At 35.8% G+C, this 20,318-nt stretch overlaps 1 protein-coding gene across 2 annotated transcripts in view; it reads left to right on the top strand.

Annotated features, from left to right (window-relative positions):
- Positions 1–20,318, top strand: part of vipas39 (VPS33B interacting protein, apical-basolateral polarity regulator, spe-39 homolog) — a 136,428-nt gene that overhangs the window by 99,865 nt on the left and 16,245 nt on the right. For both annotated transcript variants that reach the window (XM_051919775.1, XM_028821225.2), the window contains exon 18: positions 15,053–15,142. In XM_051919775.1, the coding sequence (XP_051775735.1) occupies positions 15,053–15,142 (90 nt within the window). The remainder of the gene's footprint in view (positions 1–15,052; positions 15,143–20,318) is intronic.

Genomic DNA, 20,318 nt, shown 5'->3' with positions numbered 1-20,318 from the left:
TTTTTAGATGCCTCTCAGACAGCCTGGGCGTCATAATCCCTCCTAAGCCACTAACATCTGTGTTTGGTGTACTTCCAGATGGGCTTAAAATGGAGAAGGACAAAAAAACTGTGATTGCCTTTACTACGCTATTGGCACCTAGACTTATCTTTCTCAAATGGAAGAATCCTAATTCACCTCTTTTAACTTAGCGGATAACTGATGTTATATATTATCTAAAATTGGAAAAAAATGTAATTCTCACTTAGAGGATCTATGAACAACTTTTTCTAAACCTGGCAGGATGTGATAAATAACATTTTAGAGTAAGCATTTAAACTGAGGAAGTGGATTCTCTCCCCTCTTTTTCTATTCTATCTATTTTTATTAATTTATTTATTTACATAGTTTTACTATTATTAAAATGCTACTCAGCTGACCTAGCTCTCTTTCTCATGGGTGGGGGTCAATTTGTTTCAAACCAGTTTTGTTAAACTTGACTTGCGTGTATGGAATGTTTGTTGATTTTAATAAAATTTAAAAAAAATAATAAAGTGTGATAATCTTAGTCTAGAGTTACTTCATTTTAGACACTCTTAAGAAAAATTAGGAGACTATTAAAACATATATCTGCAACAAAAATTATGTATTTTTTCCACAAAACCACTGCCTATATTATTAATGAATTTAATTGCTTTTTTTTCTTATTAATCAAAACAAAATCACCATAGCAACAAAGGAAAACAAAATTATTAAAGCTTTATAAAATGAAAGCATTCATGTCCATTGAAACAGTATGTATCAGAAGTTTTAGGTATTAGGCAGTGGCAGTTTCTAATGCAAGGCACTGGAGCACCAACTCCCTCAATATTTTAAAAACTCTACTTAAATTAATTAGGCAATGTGAAATAATCATGAAATAAATTTATTTGTGCAACGTGCCTGGCATTGGCACATGTCAACATCCATTAAAAATTGGTTCTGAGTAGTGCTGGGCGGTATCCCGGTTCAAACCGTATGCCGTTTTTTATTTTTTTTATGATATGGATTTTTCTTATACCACAACACCGGTTTAAATTGCTTAAACGATGTTCGGAACGTGGCGCAGCGGGAAACTGTTCAAGTGGGGACCTTTTTCACTGCTACACCGCTAAACACAGATTTGTTGCACTAGGGCTCTTTTTCACTGCTACACCACCAAATAATGGGTGGTAGCATAGGTATGCCGTGCGGTGAAAATGAACAGAGAGCATTCCGAAACTGAACTAAAAGTAAAGTTGAACATGATGAACAGGAGAACTTTTGCCGAAAAAAAGGAGTCACGTCCGTCGCCTGGAGATGCTTTAGTTTTAAAAGGTCAGATGTGTAAATACTGTTTCTATACTACTGGATAATACTGCAAGCCAAGTTGTACTTGTTTTATTTGTTTTCAATACAGTGTAATGTACCTGAGTACTGTGTAATAGTGTGACGACATGTTGACTTTATTCTCGACATTTCCACTTTAATCTTGACGCTTATGACGAGAATAAAGTCGACATGTTGACTTTATTCTCGTAATTTGTCATTAAAGTAGAACATCGTAAACTAAATCTTCATCGTAAAATGAATATTTAATTTACTAGATTTTCTCAAACCCCATCATAAGTTATGTAGCACATTAAATGCTTTGTGTTAAGTGATTCTTAAACTGACTTCTTCTTGCACTAAGAGGAGGTGCCGGCAGCGATCGCCGCACAGAATACATTCACTTCATGATCTTCCTGCTCTCTGAACATTTAGAATGCTAAGATAAATACTTAATATAATTTTCATGGTGAAATGCATTAAAGCATGCATTAATCATATGGGGGCACGGCGGCGTGCCTGCCTTGCATTTGCATGTTTTTCTGGTGGGTTTACTCGGCGTGCTTCAGTTTCCTTTCAAAGTCATGTAGGATGTGGGGTTTTGTTGTGCTATATTGACCCTGCTAGTGTATGTTTTGCTTGTATTCATCCTGCGATGTGCTGGCGACTCGTTCAGAGATGGGCGCAACTCTGAATGGATGGCATAATTAAACATGTATAACGAAGGTATTTTTAAAGTTCTGAACACTCCGTGGGCTAAGTTTATAACTAGTTTTAATTTCACAAAGACGTTTATCGTGTGGTGATTGGTTATGTGGTGAAAGAAAAAGGAAGGATAGGAACTGGGGTTTTGGTACGTCAGATAGAGACAGCATGCATGCAATAAAGATAGCCCGCTCAGAAGAACATGCATTGAATTCTGTGTTCGTGTCTCCAACCAGCAGATCACAAACCCAACATTTACACAATATTTAAGTTAAACCTGTGCGATAGCTATTCATACATCCAGTTTTTTGGAGCCTCGTCACACCTGCCATAAAGTTCTCTACACTGAACATACACCTGGGGACCCCTTACTGCGAGGGAGCAGCACTACCACCTCACTACCGTGCATGTGTAATACCTGCTTTAATGCATTTTATCATGAAAATGATATCAAGTATTTATCTTAGCATTCTAAATTTTCAGAAAGCAGGAATATCATGAAGTGAATGGATTCTGTATGGTGATCGCTGTCTTCTCTTAGTGCGGAGGAAGTCAGTTTAAGAAGCGTAGTGATTAACCACTGGGTCGGGGAACGTAACACAAAGCATTTAATGTGCTGCATTAATTTATGACGGGGTAAATTAAGTAATTGATTAAACATTGATTTTAGGAAGAAGTTTAGTTTACGACATTCTACTTTAATTATGAAGTAAACTATGAGAATAAAGTGTAAATGTTGACTTTAATCTCAACATAAACGGCGACAATAAAGTGGAAATGTCGACTTTAATCTCAACATAAACGGCGAGAATAAAGTGGAAATGTCGACTTTAATCTCAACATAAACGGCGAGAATAAAGTGGAAATGTCGACTTTAATCTCAACATAAACGGCGACAATAAAGTGGAAATGTCGACTTTAATCTCAACATAAACGGCGAGAATAAAGTGGAAATGTTGACTTTGTTCTCGACATATAGTTTGTTTTTTTCTTCCCAGTATAGCTTAGCTTGAAGCAAGGTCCATATTAATGCAGTTTGTCTAAATGATGGTTCAGTTGGTAAAGATGTCATCACCAAGATTGCACTTGTTTTATTTTATTTTAATTTGGTGAATACTGTGTAATGCACCTGGGCTTGAAGTCTTGAAGTAATAGTGCAACTATCAGTAATAATAATATTATTTATTTTATTGTTATTATTTATTAGTTTAAATATTATGCAGTTTAATGATGATAAAGTTGTTTAAAAAGTCACTTTAACGTGTCAGTGGACAGAGATTGTTAACAGTAACAGAAAGTGTAGTTGGTTTACAAAAAATATTTACTATTTATTCCTTTTCTAAGACATATTCGGTGCAATACAATTTTTGACAGGCACTTCTGGATATTTTACTAAGTCTGAATGCCTCTTTGTATGGTTGAAAATATGTTGTAAAAATTATAGTTTGTTTTTGCAAAATTTGTTCAATAAAAAAGTCACTTTAACGTGTCAGTGGACAGAGATTGTTAACAGTAACAGAAAGTGTAGTTGGTTTACAAAAAATATTTACTATTTATTCCTTTTCTAAGACATATTCGGTGCAATACAATTTTTGACAGGCACTTCTGGATATTTTACTAAGTCTAAATGCCTCTTTGTATTGTTGAAAATATGTTGTCAAAATTATAGTTTGTTTTTGCAAAATTTGTTCAATAAAAAGGTTCTATATTTTGACTGCATCTGTCATGCAATGTGATACCTTCTCCATTAGTGCCACCCCCTTGAAAACTATCACTTTACGGGGCAATGCAAAACTGTATTAATACTTGTGTGCACATTAAAATGTTTTTTTTGTACAATGTACAATACTCTTGACAGTGGAATAGGTTATTCTTAGCCAGTAATTGCAGTGGAAAATGTGGTTAACATCCACTCATGCATGGGGAAAAAAATACCGTTGAATACCGTGAAACCGGGATAATTTAGAAAAATACCGTGTTATAGAATTTTGGTCATACCGCCCACCCCTAGTTCTGAGTAGTGTTTGTTTAATTTTTTTGTGAATAAAAGAAAAATCTGTTTAAATACTGTACCTATATTTCCGACATGGAGGACATTGGCCAAATTAGAGTCTATGCAAGTCCTTGATCTTTTGGCAAGCAGATAACCTGAGGCCGCCCTTTTGTTGGTTGCTTTCAGATTTTTCCAGGAACGCAACTCTCTACGCCACGGACACTCCCATGTTTGCTGACAGCAAATTAGTATTGTTTTAGTGTTTTTTAAATCTAATTTGATAGAACAACGTCAATGGTTCACAGTTCACACCTGCCTTTAATGTTATATAACTACAAATGAGCAATCGTGACCTTGATGGCAACTTCAAGTGGAACTTCAGTAATTAAAGAAAATTTTGTTATTTCTTTAATGAAACACCCCTTCATAAATCGTTAACTTAAAGAAAAGTACAAGATAAAGAAGTGTAGGACTAGACTGACCTGACTTCAAGAATTCAAGTACGAGCTTACACACTGACTTTTTCCAGCTGTTGTTATAACAAACTGAATTGACTAAACTGGATATGGTGTAAATAATGCCTTTTTTTCTTTCTCTTTTTGCTGTTTCAAAGTGTTGGTACCAAAGTGTTGTGGACAACGATGAGGTGCAAGATCTGAAAAATGCAAGTGGCATGAAAGTAGCCTCGGTCATCTAGACGATAGCATGAGGCTACATTTTTTTTGGTAGGCTTGGTATTGCTGAACAGCTAAAAGAAGGCTACAGGATTGGCATTAGAAGGCACAACGAATAGGTGACCAAAAATCGACACATCCTGTCCAGAATAGTAGATGAGATATACATGTATATGTGTTTGTGGTTAGGAGAATAGTGGTGTGCCTTGGGAGGATTTTGGTTACTAAAAGTGTGCCACTACAGGGAAAAAAAGGTTGGGAATTTGGGAAGCACTGCTTTAGACAATAGTATGCGGCTATTTTTTTTGGCCGGCTTAGTGAAATGACTCCATTTAATCAGAAGATAATTAACAATGTATGAGCCCTGAAGGAAAAGAGGGCAACTTTATGTTCAAAGAAATATAGGTATCCTGACTGTAAGGACAAAATAAGATTTATGTTGAATTTTTCCTGTGAGTGTAATACAAGACAGGTTGGGGGGCAAGTTATGTTTTAAGATGTGGGATTTTGCAATGTGAATTTGTGCCCAGGTGAGGTAAACCTGAAAAACTTGCATAGGACTAGGTATACTGGCAGCAAGTGTAGAATAAAACTAGGATGGGGATGACTCTGTGGGTATGGTAAATGATAAACTGGGATGCAATATTTGTTGTGTTTGCAAATTTTGTTGTATTATACATGGGATATTAAATTTGGGTTTATAACCAGTTTATAGGAAAATTCTAATTTTCCATATATTTATTGCATTGTGTTTTTCTTCTTGTAAAAGTTTTTGTTTTATGCAAAATGTTTTATTCTATAATAACCACTTTTACTTTATTTAAAATATAGAGTGGAAATATATACATTGACAATTTTTTTTATCTTTTCTTTTATATACAGTTGAAATGGCCAATCTTGGAATGGCACTCTATTAGCAGGGGCAGAATAAGATTTGGTTTGCACGTATGCTATGAATGTGTTATAGGTTAGAGAGAAGTCCATGTTATTGGAAAATTATGGAGGTGTAGGTGCGGACATTATGTTGTGGGTTTTGTCAGAATGTGTAACTAGGCAAGTTGGAAGATGATAGAGACAGGTCTAGTGTAACATTTGAGTGGCAGGTGCATCCGGTTCCTTTCCATATCTATAGGGCAATTTATGGGAAGAATAAGGGCACTGTGGATGTCACAGATTGAGGTTTTGGAGCACAGCAGAAACAGGAAAGCTGGCATCAGACTGGGCAGTATGGTGGAAAGAATATAATATATTTTAGCCTGGATTTGTCCTATGGATCTGGTACAGGACAGGCCAAGATGGGCATTGACCCTATAATGATGGCACTGCAAAATAAATAGATGTGAAAGTCACAATATAGCAGATAGATGGACGTGACTGGCACTATGTAAGTACAGCTTCAGTTTGACCTCCCAAAAGCTGTGCCCTGCTCAAATTTTATTTCATCAACTATCACTGCTATTAGGGTTTTTTTTTTTTTAGGTTGAATTTTTTTTTGTACTTATACCTTTGTCTTTCAGCACGTTTTGCCAATCCTTTTCCTAAACCTAATCCTTTCTGTATATTCTTGACTGAGTTAAATGCACTGCTTCTGTTTATTTTATACTCTCGATCAATAAAAAAGATATCTGCCATATTACATAAGAAGAAAGTTGGTTTCTAAATAAGAAATTGTTTCTAACCAAGGCCTTCAGCCACTGCAGCATTTAAAAGCAAAAACTTAGTACAGTGGAACCTCGGTTCACGACCATAATTCGTTCCAAAACTCTGGTCGTAAACCGATTTGGTCGTGAACCGAAGCAATTTCCCCCATAGGATTTGTATGTAAATACAGTTAATCTGTTCCAGACCATACGAACTGTGTGTAAATATTTTTTTTAAGTTTTAAGCACAAATATAGTTAATTAAACCATAGAATGCACAGCGTAATAGTAAACTAAATGTAAAAACATTGAATAACACTGAGAAAACCTTGAACAACAGAGAAAACTAACATTGCAAGAGTTCACACTATACTGTAGCCTTATGACCTGATCGCTGTAAACACTTTTTTTTTTTTTTTTTGAATTTTAAGCACAGGGGGGGAAAAAAAGGAACATTTGAACAAATCCGAACTTTATTTAAAAACCAACCATAAACCACCAAGAAAGTAACATTGCAGGAGTTCATGCTAATGGCCTTACAACCCAATCGCTGTAAACACTCTTTTTAAATCAGTTTTAAGCACAGGGGGGAAAAGGAACATTTGAACAAATCCGAAGTTTATTTAAAAACCAACCATAAACCACCAAGAAAGTAACATTGCAGGAGTTCACACTAATAGCCTTACAACCCGATCACTGTAAACACTCTTTTTAAATGAGTTTTAAGCACAGGGGGGGGAAAAAAAGGAAGATTTGAACAAATCCGAACTTTATTTAACCCTTTAACCGCCAACTCCCTAAATATTCCCCACGCCAGGCGAAATCTGAACAATTTTCGTTTTTTTACTTTTTTACATTTTTTTCATTTATTCAAGCAGTATTGACCACTAAATGTTGTGCAAGTTGCCAGTGTATACACGAAATCTATAAATGTAACCTGAATTCTCAGCTAAGCAAAACATCTTGATACCAAACCGTGCCCTTTTCAATGGTAGATACTGTCGAAACTGTAAGCGGCCCTTCCACGACAATAAACTTTCATCAACTGCAACTGACGGTCCTGGCATGTAGGGCAACTGAAATGCTTCAAATAAATGATCAATCAAAGGACGTAGCTTGAACAAGTGGTCGCGGTTTGGATCTTTCTTATCTGGCTCGTTTCTGTTGTCATTCAAATGAAAGAATTTCAGCAGCAAAGAGAATCGGTTACGTGTCATGACAGCTGCAAAAATAGGTGTTGCATACATAGGATCTGTAGACCAGTACATCTCAATATCTGGTTTTCTGATTATTCCCATCAAAATCCCAATGAATTTTTTCATTTCGTTTTCATCAGTGTCAAACCAAGCACGAACACGGGAATGTGGAGGTAAATTGGGATTTTTCTCAATAAACTGTGCTGCATACAGATTTGTCTGATGAACAAAATATCTGATCAAATCAGGTGACACAAACAGCTCATAAAACTGCTCAGCAGTGTAATTGTTTACATCAACAATAAAGCCACACGTTCCCTCAAACGAATGCAGAAAAGGTAGTTCACCACGGGCAGCAGCCCAGCTGAGATGCTGGGGATACACCCACTCAGCGCCGTCATCCGATGCATCTTCATTCACAGTATCATGCAGCGCACGTTGCTGCTCATCACTGTCGCTAAAATCTTCTTCAGAACTGCTACAATCATGATCAGAACTGTCCAAAATCGCCTGCAAAGCCTCACTTGAAGTCAGTTTACGTTTCACCATATTCACAGCTGTTACATGCGAATCACGTCACATGACCGGCCAAAACAACCACAGACTTGTCGAAATACAACGTAGTAATAATACCCACGCCAAACCGTCAGTTATACTACTTGCCAGGCATTCATATAACCACAGGCAAATGTGCCGGATAATTCCGGCAGTAAGGCGTTAGCAATAAAACAACGGTGCCGGATATATCCGGCAGAGGGCGGTTAAGGGGTTAAAAACCAACCATTAACCACCAAGAAAGTAACATTGTAGGAGTTCACGCTAATAGCCTTACAACCCCGATCGCTGTGTACACTTTTTTTTTAACGAGTTTTAAGCACAGGGAAAAAAATGAACATTTGAAAAATCAGAAATTTAATAAACAACCAAGAAAAGTAACATTGCAACAATTTGCGCTACGAACTGAGAAATGAATATTTGAAAAATCAATAATACAAAAACTAACCATAAACCACCAAGAAAACTCACCTTGCATGAGTCGAGTTCTGACATGAAGGAAGTGAGGAGGAACTGAGTGGAGAGGAGGTTACAGTTTTGAGGGAGAGTCCGGCTCCGCGATGGAGGGATGTTCTCCTTCAGGTGTTTTCTCTGTGATTTCTTGGGTTTCTGGTGTTTTTAGCTGTTTAGCTGGTGGATCAGACTTCACGAAATAGATGTCTAATGTGACTTGCCTTTTCACTTCACGGCGGGAGCAAAAGCCTCGTGCAGCCATTCCAAAAATAAGTTCCTTGTGACCCACCCCTTTGTGTTTGCCCTCCACATCACAGGCAGTCTGGCTTTGTTTACATTGTGCTGCTTGAAAGCACGAAGGTTCTCAAATTGGTAAACAAGTAGTGGCTTGATTTTTACGTCGCCACTAGCTTTAGCACACAGCAAAATGGTTAACCTGTCCTTCATTGGTTTATGGCCGGGCATAGCCTTCTCATCCTGGGTAATGTAGGTCCTCTTCGGCATCCTCTTCCAGAACAATCCGGTCTCGTTGCAGTTGAAGACTTGTTGCGGGATGTAGCCTTCGTCCTCCACTAATTTTGTGACATTTTTCACGAATTCTTTTGCAGCTTCAGCGTCAGAACTAGCAGCCTCTCCATGCCTTACCACACTATGAATGCCACTTTTCTTGCAAAACTTTTCAAACCATCCTCTACTGGCTTTAAATTCCTCACTTTCGCCACTCGTAGAAGGATAGTTTTGCAGCAAATCGGTATGAATCTTCCTGGCTTTCTCGCATAACATCGCCTCGCTTACGCTATCCCCTGCAAGTTGCTTCTCGTTCACTACCACACTAGCAACAGTTTTTCCACCTCATCCAGCACTTGAGGCCTCTGCCTGGTTAACGCTGTAACTCCTTTTGCAACATCAGCTGCTTTAATAGATTCTTTCTGCTTTAGAATAGTCGAAATCGTAGATTTTGACTTCTTGTACTCGGCAGCAAGATCAGTAACACGAACGCCACGCTCATACTTTTCAATAATTTCTTCCTTTACTTCGATTTCAATTTTCTGCAAAACTTTCTTCTCACCACTCTTCACTTGCTTAGAAGCCATGGTTAACTGCAAAAGCACACCAAATACTGTAGAGCACAACGAGTTCACAGGTAAAGCACGCACATCTGACTGAGAACAGTGAACAGGGAGAGGCTGAACACGTGCTTAAATACAGTAATCAGTGCGTACGAACCGGAAGGGAAATGAAATTGAGCACAAAGAGTTCACAGCGAAATCAAGCACGCACGTCTGACTGAGAACAATGCAACACGTGCGGAAATCGTCGGTGCACACAAACCAAAAGGGAAACTGGCTTGTTCGTATACCGAGTGTGTGGTCGTGAACCAAGGCAAAAGTTTGGCGAACTTTTTGGTCGTAAACCGATTTGTATGTGTACCGAGACGTTCGTGAACCGAGGTTCCACTGCATCTGTGATCCAGAAGTTGGAATTGGCTCGGAATTAATAAATTTGTTGGAGTAAAAAGCAGTAGCCACATGGGGGTGCCAGAGTCAAATTTTCTGTTGTAATGTTTATATGGTGTTTGCAACTGCAGTATTGTTTAACAATACATGGAAGACAACGATATTTAAATAAGATATACACTAAAATGTAATATAGGGTAGCAAGCATTCTGGACAGGTGGATTAATTTATAACACTGTTGATTTAACATTTAATGATTCACATGAGATCTGTTCAATGACTTTAGAAAGATATATGAAATAAATTTTATCTAAAACCACATATATGAGACAATACCAGATAGAAAGATTGGAGAGTCTTGTATTTATCCATTCATTTATTTTCTGATTTTTCAGTTCAGTGTCAAAGGAGCTAGAAACATTGGGTGACAACCATATGCAGGGCACCAGACCACCATTCTTCCATACAAACCCAAACTCACTCAATTATTACTATTAGATTGAAGTTATGATTTTTTTTTTATTTTAAATACTAGAATAATTTGGTATAAATTAAGCAGTTTTTATTGATTTCAGAGGGAAAAATATTTAGTTATAGTCTCATAAAAAGCATTTTTCCATTGATTAATGGCAATTCATTTTATGGGGTAGAAAGAAAAAATGAGTAAAGAGGCATATAATACTGTGTGAGTTTAATCATGTTTTGTAAACAGGAAAAATAAGCCCATCATTAATAATGTAACAACTACTGCTAAATATTACATTATAAACACACATAACTTACCTTTTTGGTTGGCATCATGGCCATTTAGATACGGAGAGGTGTCAGGGAAATGCAGATTCTAAACTTTGACCCATTTAACACAAAAATAGTTAAAGATTAAGTTCAGTTGCCAGATATATCTCATGTTCCTACTTAAGGTGGTATGTACCAAATAGTGTATTGTGTTCTGTTTGCACTCAGGCTATTTGTAAGAGAGAATAAGGTTATGTAGCAAATGAACTTTGCAAGAATGAAAGATGAATAACAAGCCAATGCAGGAGTTGGGGAAGGGTTACTTCATTAGAACTTTAGAACTACACAACTAAAACTGTAACCAATGGAAAAAATCTTAAATTTATACTAACCCATTTAAAGGGAGAACTGATGGGCCCACCCAACTGTTATCTGCCTTTTTGATGATAAACCTAGACCAGGAAATGTGAAGATCAAAACCCATTTCCTTTTTTATTTAATTTTTCTGTTTTAGTAGTAATATACAATTTATATATTTTAGTTTTTAATAACATAATCATGGGCGTACAATATTTCATGTAGGCATAAAGGTAAAACTGGTGTGACGTGAGTTTGGTTTACTAAAGCTGAATTTACAGTAGTACTCACTATGAACATTAAAGCCACACTGCCTACGAGTGAAGTATTTAATTTGTAATGTCTGAGAATGTAATGTGTAGATTTAATTTATTATGAAGACTAGGGGGCTTTGCCCGCGCGCTATGCGCCAGCCACTTTGCATCTCTGCCGCTTGCGTAGTGAAGGGGGAGGCTGAACGCACGATAAGGAGATGCGGTCTGATCAGCTGCTGGCTTGCTGCTGCTGAGCTACGTGTTCTGCTTGTCCCGCTGCGCGTCGATCATTTAAAAGCATGTACAGCAGCTGACCTTTTGTTTCACTGCCTTGTCTTGCAGGACATTAAAGTGTCTCTCGTGGGACATTAAAGTGTCTCTGAGAAAATCATGTATCGTCTCCTTCCAAGCCTTCCAAATTTTTTTTTATAATAGAGAGAAAGTACCTATGTCATTTATTTATGTGACACCTTACAACACTGAACATGATTCTGGCAGACTTTGTAAATACAAAAGTATAATACAGTTGTTTCAGTGGGTATTTTTTTTAACAGATGGTCAATAGCAGGTTAAGTTAACCTTTGTAAAGGTCATATGTTTAGTCAAACTAAGGGAATGAATCAGTAAGTATTAGATTTTTTTGCAACCATCTGGTTTAAAGTACCAAGTCCTAAATACCAGATAACATTTATTTTAGTAGCCTGTACCAGTATGAGTGCTTAAGTGTAGAAACCCCAAAAAATGGAATAACATTACAGATTAAAGGGCACATTTGTAGAAACAAGCTAACACTAAACAGTGCGCACACATGAATTTGATAAGGCTGCCATACAAATGCCATGTAGAAAAGCATGGTAAAATAAAATCAATTAAATACAAATCAAAGAATGTTAATGGAACTATATTCATAGTTCTAAAATTGAATGTTGGGTGAAGTGTTCAGAGGTACACAGGGACTGAACTTTACCCTCCACAAAGCATTTTTGAGGCTTTTATGTAAAACCTGAAGCTAAATTCCTTTAAAAAATCAGTCCATCAATGTATATTCAATCCATTCAACTTCTGAAAGTTATGCATATGACAGTTGCAGTGGTCGCAACGGTTTAGAAAGCAGTGAGCATAAAATTGCATATAGTAACGGAGCTGGTAATCTAACCTAGGTCTCCAAAATGATAATGCAACAAGAGTAACCACTGTGCCAGGTGGCTGCACACTATTACTCATCATTTTCTCCATGTGTCTCCATGTATTTCATGAAGATCCATATAAAAAGAAGCTTTACAGACCATACCAGAAGATTAAATACAAACTTTACAGAATAAAATGTGTAAAATTGTCTTATTCAATATGTTTTAGTTGAACATAAAGTTAAGTACAGTGTTTGAGCATTTACTTTAAAAGTGGAAATGTGTTGCCCAATTTCTGGGTTGTTAGGGGCAAGAGTAAATCACAGCAACACTGAGCACGAAATAGGAGCTAGCTTTGAAATAACATCAATATATCATAGAGAACGCTTATACACACACACACACACCAGACATAACTATAGAGTCCGTTAACATGGCATGCATGTCATTGAAATCCAGTGGGAAAATCTATGAACAAAATCAAATTTATACATGCAGAAAATGTATAAATTCCACATGGACATCATACCAGCCTGGACTTATACCAAGTACTCTAGAGCTGTAAAGCAGATGAAGTAGTGTGCCTCTTTCTTCAGCCATTTTTATATAACTTATTCATAGAGACCATTTCAGCAAAATAGCTTACCTCCTTAGCATTATGTTTAGCCCTAAAAAACAAGTCAAAAAGTGAAATTGTTTTCAACAACAAAAGTGAGAAACCTGTAAATACCAAAGCATCAACATAAATTCAGTATGAAAGGTATGTCTAGTGTCCAATACTGTACTGATGCAGATTTAGTACTCGTCCTTTGTATGATATGTTTTGCGTGATGTAGCAATCGGGATAGTAGAAACATGATTTTTTGCACACTTTGCTTGTATTTTTTTCTGTTGCTTGTTCATGAGAGGGTAGAATGTTCCTGATCTGCACAATCAATGCATCTCTTCTGTTGTTGTAGACTACCACAGCATAAGTCTAGTGACTTCCACGTTTCCACGACTCGAACATTGACAGTTGCAGTATTGTGAGCAGTAATTAGGAGGCTAACATCTTTCTTGTCATTCTACTTGATCACAATCATTTTGCCTTTTTGACACCTACCTACTTGTACCCTGCTGCAGTGTTACACAATTGAATTCACTAGGCATCATGGTGGTTTGCTCATATGTATCAGTTTCACTATCCATGTCAATGTCTGATGACCAGTTCACATTGTCATTCCTATCACTTGATTCAACTGATGGTTACTTTCAGTTTTTTCTGAAACTGACTTTATAGCTTCTTGTTTGCATACTATTGTGTTTGTTTAAAGGATGAAACTCACTCATGAATATTCATATGTTATCTTAGAGTGGCAAAATGCATTGAAATATTCCAATTTTTTGTATCATGATGGTATTTCATCCACTAGATGACACCAGAATACTGTCGGACACAATGATAATTACATAGAATTCTGAGCCATAAATCACACTCTGGGTTAAGGTCAAAGAGTTTAAGAAAGGTTTACTTTAGAAAGGTCTGAAATATATTGGTATTTCACAAAGTTTGTGTTGAAATACTAGGGCAAAATTCACAGTGTGTGTCTGTGGATAATGCAGCAGCACTGAAATAATGCATTTCTTCATTGACATTACTGAAAGTATATCAAAGTCAAAGTTAAGACAGTCAGATTAGGTTACCAGTGCAGTAATCAGTCTTGTTTTAAGCATTACAAATAATTATGCAGGATGTCGCTAAATAAGCAGATATAAAGGGAAAGGAAGAGGTCCTGACCACAGTAAAGGAATATGAGGTAGCCTTGCTTTGCAGAAAATGTTTTAAATGTAGACCTTTGTCAGCATATTGTTTTGTGTTAGACTAATGTGTGTGACGGTATTCCCCATGGCATTCATATACAGCCTATAGCTGTATACTTAGCAAGCTGACAGGAATAAGAATGACTGTCTGTCTTTTGTGGTACCACAGTGGTTCAGTGTGTTTAAATAATTTTTGACTAAGATGAAGAGATTTATTCTTTTGAATTCATTCTTCTTTCTCAGAGGGCATTTTTGTGGGAACTTAATGATTAAGCAATTACTCATTTGTGGACTAAGTCAAAAGCAGAATCGTCAAAAATTACATATGTTCTGACACCCGTAGTTGGAGGTTTTTTCATTATTATTATTCCAACAAATCGTCAGGAAGCCTACTTTGATAACTTACAGGAGGTTAAATACTTTGCACTTTACTAAACAGTTCATTGTTTTGAAGTCTTTACATGCCTACTTGTAAGTTTTGATACATAACAGAAAATTTCAACAAAAAAAATTATGCTCTACTTCAAACAAAAAAATCTGTGGCACCAGACAGACAGCATGACTAATAATAAAAGTCTGATGAGATGGTAGGGTACAGTGGGTGGAGTGCTTCAAGTTGTTTTAAAATGAATGAATTGATAAAGCCACATCTGTTATCCAATCTAGAGGAAGCTGCAGCAGCTTCGTATTATTCAGACATGTTTATTTTGCTTTAATTTGTGTAATTTTCACTGTGTCTTTAATTTTTAAAAATAGGAATGAATTCTTTACATTTTACAGGTGATTCAAGAATATATTTGTTTGGTGGATGATACAGACCTGAAGCTTAATTTGGCAATGAAATATAAGTGTCATGATATCATCATCAATGTAAGTACAGATTTTGGTTGCTTTATGTGTGTGTGTGAGTGTGCAGAAGTTATTAAGATTATCTGAAGCACATCACCATGCCCAGTAAATAGCAGAGAGAAGCATAAGATAGAGAAGTTTGGTACAGTTGGGCGGGATTCCTGCATCAGACTGTCAAACTTAGATCCTGGAATGTCTTGATAGATGTAGGATTTCATTTCATCCAGTTTTCATTCATATAATAAAATGTCTTTTAAATTAGGTCCATTGTCACAGTTGTATTTCTGTTGCCAAAAATATCTAATAGTTACAGCTTGTATTTCTTTAAGCCTTCTGAAAAATACCTATTGTAGTCATTGCTTTTAGTGATCAGCAGTCAATTCACTTTCTACATTGTGTATACAGCACATTGTTTTTTCAAGTTTCATGTAAAATTTATTGTCATTAATTATTGCCATTTTGGAACCTCCTGCCAATTTACATATCAATGAAATATAAATAGCAAAGTATACAGTAGCTAATCTATTAACTTCATTGCATTTGTGCCTTTCTTTAGAAAGAAGTAATATTGAAAAACATGAGAGATTGAGAGGTCCTTATTTATTCTGATTCATAGAAAATCTGTTGACTTTCTTAGAAAAGACAACTTTACAGTGTTAGAAATTTTACAGATCAGAATAAGAGAGGTCAACAGTCATCACATTCCATGACACTTTTCATTAACAGCAAAATTTGACTTCAAATTAAGAAATTTGCTTGAACACAAATCTTCAATCACTGCTTTAGGTCACACAGCAAATAAAGAAACACTAGGTTCATTCAATGCTAGACATTTTTTAATTTCCTCTCTGTACATTCTCACTCACAGGAGTTTTTGTCAAGAACGTCACATACTTTTTTAGACAAATTTGTGACTACACAAATTAAAACATAGCTACTCTACCAGGGCGGCAGTGTGTGCACGTTTTGGTTCCAAGCAGCTCCTATCTTAACTAAGCCTACTCTAATTTACTAAATTAGGCCTTTACTGTGTCATTACAAAATGTCTCAACAATATTTACTTTACATAGAGTTTAAGGAGGGTATCATTCTCCAGATCTTGAGATTTAGTTGTATTATTTTAAAATGCAATTATTATTATTATTATTATTATTATTATTATTATTATTATTTACCAGTTAGCAATTTTACTTGTAAAAATGTAGTTGAACTTTGCTTCTTTTTTATTTTTAGCATGTAGTGCCTGTGTCCTTGTGTTTTCAATTGTTATTATTTGGATATAATGTAGAGGTCACACTCTATAAAAAGTGAAATAAAAAGAATAACATGAAAAATTGACTGTTATTTATTCAAATATATGGAAATAATGTGTTTCTGACTGCAAAGTGAGAGTAGGAAAAGGCCAGCCTATTACGTAAGGAGTTTAATTAGAAGCAGTATTTTTTTTTCTTTTTCAAATAGTGTCAGTCAACAAAAAAGAGACAGATGTAAACTACAGAGGCAGCTACTTCATCGTCATTTCTGCATCTGTGATTATTAGCTAGCATTTGATTAAAAAGTTAGAAAATAGTCAAGTAATAAAACGAGAGATCAGTATGGCTTAGTCATACTTGTTAAATTTGTTTAAAAAGTAAACACAGCGTGTAGCGCATTTCTGGATTGACAATATGATAAATACAGAAAGTGTCAAATAATGGCATACCTAATTAAGATAAGAGTCCAATTAACATACAAAATTTGGTTGAAACAAAAACTTGTACCTACTGTGATGCTCCATGGACAGAGTTTAGCAGCTAGGCACTGGAAAATTAACCACATGCCATATTGCTTTTTATCAATCAAAATGTGAATTCAGGTCATCTCCACCAATTTTTTCTAATCATATTAATGCTATATACTTTACATGCTCTGCTATAAATAACCTTATATACCTTAGTTTACTTGCTGTTTTGTATTTAGTGTTGTATTAAAAAATAGTATCCCTGCTCAAATTACAAATTTCATAGAATATCTAAGTAAAAAAAAAGTTAACAATGTCCAATTAATCACAATATATTTCTAAACAGTTTAATTTACATTAGCATTTATTTCATACGTTTAACAGATTGAAAAGTTAATGTGGCATATTTTCAATACAAGTTTAGAGGCTGTGAACACCCTTCCAAAACTTAATTGTTCATCTCTGTTAATGCTACTTAGATGATTTTAAGTGGTAGTGTGGATCTTTGTTTTTCTGAAATATCCAACTTTATAATATAACATTTTCAAATCTACTTAATAAAATATTTAAACACTGGGTATCGGAGCCTCTCCTGCCAATCACTTCTGGATGAGGTGCCAGTTCATTACGGTAACTAATCTCATTAAAGCTTTATTTCACCCCTGACCTTGGAATATTAGCTTCTAGGATTTCTTGATATATACCTGAATTCCATCTTTATTTTGCTCACACTGTTTTGTAAAATATATAAAAATGCATGCAAGCTATACTTGCAAATATACTTGAAAATAATGTTTTTCTTTGAAATTGAATATTCAATATTAATATACATAAATATTTAATGAAAATAAATCAATCATTAATATACCTGCATTTCCAAAAAAATTGAAGGTGTGTTTTTAAAACTATAGATCAGAAACAATGCTTAAACAAGAAATAGGCTGCTTCTTTGTTAATTTCCTTTCTGTACCATTTTTAAACCTTTTCTGTCATGTTTTAGACTTGCATGTAAATAAATTACAGTATATGGTAAATATAAATTTTATTAAAAAAATGAACAAAAGCAAATGTAGAAGCATCTCTTTGTCAGGCGTGTCAACAACTTACTTGTCACGTCATAACTATGAAACACATGAATATGCCATTAGAAGTGTCACATGCTGACTTACAGTAAAAAGTTACAAAGTCTGTAGTAGTACACACTCCTGCACTACCCTGTAGCAAATAGCAATGAAAAGTTTAATACCATAATTTCATATTATGAACAGTAAGCTAGGTCCTTATAATTTACACCAGATTCTCAAATACAGTGCATCCGGAAAGTATTCACAGCGCATCACTTTTTCCACATTTTGTTATGTTACAGCCATATTCCAAAATTGATTAAAATTAATTTTTTTCCTCAGAATTCTACACACAACACCCCATAATGACAACATGAAAAAAGTTTACTTGAGGTTTTTGCAAATTTATTAAAAATAAAAAAACTGAGAAATCACATGTACATAAGTATTTACAGTCTTTGCTCAATACCTTGTTGATGCACCTTTGGCAGCAATTAAAGCCTCAAGTCTTTTTGAATATGATGCCACAAGCTTGGCACACCTATCCTTGGCCAGTTTCACCCATTCCTCTTTGCAGCACCTCTCAAGCTCCATCAGGTTGGATGGGAAGCGTTGGTGCACAGCCATTTTAAGATCTCTCCAGAGATGTTCAATCAGATTCTTTCTCATTGTCTGAGAGTCCTTCAGGTGCCTTTTGGCAAACTCCAGGCAGGCTGCCATGTGCCTTTTACTAAAGGAGTGGCTTCCGTCTGGCCACTCTACCATATAGGCCTGATTGGTGGATTGCTGCAGAGATGGTTGTCTTTCTGGAAGGTTCTCCTCTCTCCACAGAGGACCTTTGGAGCTCTGACAGAGTGACCATCGGGTTCTTGGTCACCTCCCCAATCGCTTAGTTTGGATGGCCGGCCAGCTCTAGGAAGAGTCCTGGTGATTTCAAACTTCTTCCACTTACGGATGATGGAGGCCACTGTGCTCATTGGGACCTTCAAAGCAGCAGAAATTTTTCTGTAACCCTCCACAGATTTGTGCCTCGAGACAATCCTGTCTCGGAGGTCTACAGACAATTCCTTTGACTTCGTGCTTGGTTTGTGCTCTGACATGAACTGTCAACTGTGGGACCTTATATAGACAGATGTGTGCCTTTCCAAATCATGTCCAATCAACTGACTTTACCACAGGTGGACTCCAATTAAGCTGCAGAAACATCTCAAGGATGATCAGGGGAAACAGGAGGCACCTGAGCTCAATTTTGAGCTTCATGGCAAAGGCTGTGAATACTTATATACATGTGCTTTCTCAATTTTTTTATTTTTAATAAATTTGCAAAAATCTCAAGTAAACTTTTTTCACGTTGTCATTATGGGGTGTTGTGTGTAGAATTCTGAGAGAAAAAATAAAGTTAGTCCATTTTGGAATAAGGCTATAACATAACAAAATGTGGAAAAAGTGATGTTCTGTGAATACTTTCTGGATGCACTGTATGTATCTTTTTTAATGAATCATTGCAGAGAAATTACTTGTGGTAGTTGAAGTCTAAATCTTCTCATTAATAAAATGAATAAAACAGTTTGAAGTTTAATCCTGAAACTAGAAACAGTTGCCATCAAGAGTGATTTATGAAACTGAATTGTGAGCTCGTTATTAGGTGGTGCACAAAGTATACAGATAAAAAAAGCACAATCTGAAGCTCATCAGTGGAGTCCATCAAGGCTCTATTTTGGACCTTTTATTATTTTTTTTATGTTATTTTTATTGTTGTTAAATTTGCTAAACTAGATTTGTTTCAGATATTAAGGAGGCAACCAATGCATCTTTCAAAACTGGGCAGATAGCTAAACAATTTTTTTATTAAAGTAGTGTAAAGTGTTTGTTCAGGTAGAGAATTTGATAAAAGATGAGCAACTACAAAAGGTAAATTCCGAAAAAGATTTATTAGTGCATTTCTAGTTACCATAGCACCAAACAATAATCGCTGCACCATGTAGAAAAGGGCATCCCAGAGAACCCCTGAACTGAAGAAAATGTCCAACTCTGATAAGTATAGTGAATTTGATCCTCTTTGGTTTTGAAAATGTCTACAATCTTTAAGACATGAATAAACAATGTTACAAAATTATTTTTATTTAAGTAGTAAATCATGTGCTGAAAGACACATGGAATATAAAAGGACATGTCTTTGAACCCTTCTTCATTTGTGTAGGTCTCAGGAATCTGGGACAAAACTTACAATTCATAAAAAAGTAGCAGAGACCTTGAATGCTTTTAAGACAGACCTAGAAGTGATATTGTGGCAAACCAGGTGTTCTCCCTGCAAGGGTGCTAATTAATTATTACATACCCAAGTCATGCGTATTTTGATTAGAATATATGATTTATCTTCAGCCCTTTTATATATATATATATATATATATAT

Source organism: Erpetoichthys calabaricus, chromosome 16 (assembly GCF_900747795.2).
Source record: "Erpetoichthys calabaricus chromosome 16, fErpCal1.3, whole genome shotgun sequence".
In the NCBI taxonomy this organism is placed as follows: domain Eukaryota; kingdom Metazoa; phylum Chordata; class Cladistia; order Polypteriformes; family Polypteridae; genus Erpetoichthys; species Erpetoichthys calabaricus.
Note: the sequence above shows the minus strand (reverse complement) of the source record. Positions and strands in the feature narration are given on the sequence as shown.